We start from the raw sequence: 3,515 nt of genomic DNA on the forward strand, positions 1-3,515 counted from the left end.
AGCCAGTTCCTCAGTCTCCTGGTACTGGATCTAATCTCATGCAGCCTAGTATTAACCAGCAACCACTAAATCAGAATTATAGCGGAAGGGTTAATCAATCTGGACCCATTCAACAGTCTCAGGCACCCCATGGTGGGAAACAAGGTGGTGCATCACCTGCTACCCCAAAACAAGAGGATGGTTTAGTTGTAAAGAATGCTGAAGGGACCAAATCAGGGGAGAAAAGCACTGAACATGTATCTGATACCATGTCCAAGAGTAATGAGGAGAAAACAGCTGCAGATGCAAAGGATAAAGACAGCCAAGCTGAGAATGAGAACAAAGATGTCCCAGAAAATATTGTAAAGGATGAAATTGTGGATGGCCAGCTGGTTAAGAAGGAAGAAGACACCAACTTAGTGGGTGGGTTGACTGAGGGTTCTTATAGTCGTAAGGGCCGAGAAGGCAAATTTGATGACAAATCCAGTGCACAGCTCAAAGGAGAAGGTGTCCCCGAAGGTCAGAATGCTGGAAATATTAGCAGTATGCTGTCTCAACAAATGCAAGCAACTCATGCTTTAGATAGAGGTCAGTTGCAGCAACAATCTGCACACCAAAGTGGATTTCCTGCTCAAGGACGTGCGTATCCACCTACTGGTCAAGGAATGCCTCCGGGCCCCCCGAAACAACTTCCTTACGGACATCAACCTCACATGTCTGACCCAGGAATGATATCCCAAAGACCTCCTGTACCTGACGGGATGTTTCAACAACCCATACATCAGTCTAGTCAAGAAAGAAGGTTTCCTGAGCCTTCTCCTCAGGTGCCTGTGCATGGACAAGCCATGCTGCCAAGTCAGATGAGACCCCCTGTGCATAATGTACATGAGACCTTTCCTCAACAGAGACAGATGCCAGTAGTCCAAGAGGCTTGTTGGCCACCTCCACATGCGGGCCCCCCCGGGCCCAGACTTCCACCACCACCACCGCCGCCACCGGGAGGTGCTCCGCATCGCCCCCCCGGGCCCAGACTTCCACCACCACCACCGCCGCCACCGGGAGGTGCTCCGCATCATCATGGAATCCCACCGAAGGGTTTTGATCAACAGGCAATGGCACGACCTGTTATGGGTGGACCACCCCCTGGTGCATTGGATGCACCTAACAGGATGATGGCAGGACATTCTTTTACATCTGAAGACAAGATGGGAAGATCGGCTAGCTTTAATGCTATGGAAGCTGAAGCACATGCTAGCAGGAGGCCTGGAGTTTATGATGGCAGGCAGCCTGATACTCATCGGCCTCTGCCCAACGAGCATGCTCCATATGGACACCCAAATGCCATGAAAATGAATGGGATGACAAACAATGCAGCTGTTGGTGGAATGCATGAATCAGAAGATAGGTTTAGGCCTTTACCAGATGAAAGGTTTAAGCCTTTTCCTGAAGGAGGATTCAAAGCAGCACACGATGAGCATTTTAGGCCTTCCTCATTGGATCCTGCTAGACATGTCAATAGGAGAGAGTTCGAAGAAGATTTGAAGCAATTTCCTAGGCCAGCTCATTTGGATGGTGAAGGTCCTCCTAGGTTTGATGGTTATCCGACATCAAGGCCCCTTGATAGGATGGCACAACAATCTGGAGGTGCAAATGCATTTAGACCACCATCCTCTTATCAATCAGGTGCCCCTTTTCCGCCTAGGTTTGGTAATTCAGAAAGTCCTCTGGATATTGCACGTGAACATCTAGGAAGGAGACATGACGGAAACTTTCCTCATCCTGATCGTCTCAATCTTGTTCCTGAATTTGATCGTCCTCCTCTAAGAAGCCCAGGTAGATGATTTACTATTTTTCCTTTGTATGAATTAAGCAGTGAGTTTGAGTTGATGCTACAGTTCGGTGAAGTAGAAGCTTTACATTTTCCACTGTTGTGAACAGGTCATTTTAGTAGAGATATGCCTGATGGCCTGCCTACTCAGCTAAGGAGGGGTCTGGATGGCATTGGTCCTGTTAATCATGGTTTGCCGAATGATATGCGAGGCAATGAAATAATGGGTCCACGAGATATGCCTAGCTTCAGAGGTAGTGGTTTTGGCGGGTTCCACAATCATCCTGATATTGCTGAAACTGGCGGCCTTGGAAACTTTCCTTCTCATTTGCGAATGGGTGATGCAGGGTTCAATGGACGGTTTAGTTCAGTGAGTTCCCCCCTTTATGTTTGCTGCCAATGTACTCACTGTTGCTTCTTTTTTTAATTTACAATGAATAGCCTGTGCTGCCAATGTGAACGATTCTACACAATGTTGCTCCTTCTTTTAATTTATCAGGAATAGCCTGCTGCATGTCTTTGGTCCTTTTTTCCCCTCATTTCATTCAAAAGCTCTCTTGTCGTGCTTCTGTGTAGGCTTCCCGTGAAGGTAATATTGACAGCTTTGAGCAATCAAGGAAGAGGAAGGCTGGTGGCATGGTCAGGTGTCTTATATGCAAAATTGATTGTGAGACTGTGGAGGGTTTAGAAGCGCATTCCCAGGGAAGAGAGCATCAGAAAAAGGCTATGGATATGGTGTTGAGCATTAAGAAAGAAAATGCGAAGAAGCACAGGTCGTGTATATTTCTTCCCCTTTCTTCAGTTGAATTTGTTTCCTCATTCAAATTTTATATTACTTCCAACTTTGACACCATTGCATTGCAATCACTCTGAGCTTGTCTCTCTATCTCTCACACACTCTCTCTCTTGCCTTGAACAGAGCTTCTGCAAACGCTGCACCATTTGAAGATGCCAATAAACCACGGAAGTCTGGCTTTGATAAACGTGCAAAGAGGCAGTAAACAAAAATGGCATTGGCAGAAAAATCATGGTATTTTTCTGGAAGCAAAATTTGACTTCTTTTGAAAATGATTTCCTTAATTTGTTACCATTTATTTGGCATCTTCTCTGATGCATATGTTTGAAACTTGGTAGTCCTGGTTCATTCATATAGCTTCTTTTCCTGCTGCAGGTTGATATTTCTACGTGGTGACGACCATTTGAAACTATGATATTCTGGCAGTTAAGTTTGTTTTTTTTTCTCTCTCCTTTTAATCTAGCAAATGTGCGCTATGCTGACATTGAGCTGCACATTTCTTTCTATGGTTGGCTTTTCTGATATGTAGCTGCTTATGATGTCTTATATTTTCTTTTAACTGGATATTGTAGTAAGTTTTCCGATATTGGTATCTGAATCTCTTATCATTGAACTTGGGATATCCTACAGTTGTGACTTTCTTATTCTGTATTTCTTATTCTGATATGTAGATGCACTATATTTTCTTCAATTTTTTTTCTCCGTGGAATGAAGTGTTTCTTTTAGTTTGGGAGACAAACATCCCACATGCTTATGACTAGCCTCTAAAACAGTAGAAAAGATGTTAGATTGTATACCATTGTATACACTTATTTTTTTCTCTCATTGGTCTGGTCTTCCAATCCCTAGCTCTTATGTGATGAAAATGACCAAAAAAATGCGCAGAAAAGTTATGAAATACCTCTTTGTTTC

General features: G+C 44.2%; 1 protein-coding gene across 1 annotated transcript in view; it reads left to right on the top strand.

Annotated features, from left to right (window-relative positions):
* The window catches only part of LOC109821960 (trithorax group protein osa-like), a 6,011-nt gene extending 2,757 nt beyond the window's left edge, over positions 1-3,254 (top strand). Inside the window, exons 6-11 of the mRNA XM_020388115.1 lie at positions 3-981; positions 1,042-1,812; positions 1,918-2,177; positions 2,384-2,580; positions 2,727-2,837; positions 2,979-3,254. Of these exons, the coding sequence (XP_020243704.1) occupies positions 3-981; positions 1,042-1,812; positions 1,918-2,177; positions 2,384-2,580; positions 2,727-2,808 (2,289 nt within the window). The 3' untranslated portion in view covers positions 2,809-2,837; positions 2,979-3,254. The remainder of the gene's footprint in view (positions 1-2; positions 982-1,041; positions 1,813-1,917; positions 2,178-2,383; positions 2,581-2,726; positions 2,838-2,978) is intronic.

Source organism: Asparagus officinalis, chromosome 8 (assembly GCF_001876935.1).
Source record: "Asparagus officinalis chromosome 8, Aspof.V1, whole genome shotgun sequence".
Taxonomy (NCBI): Eukaryota; Viridiplantae; Streptophyta; class Magnoliopsida; order Asparagales; family Asparagaceae; genus Asparagus; species Asparagus officinalis.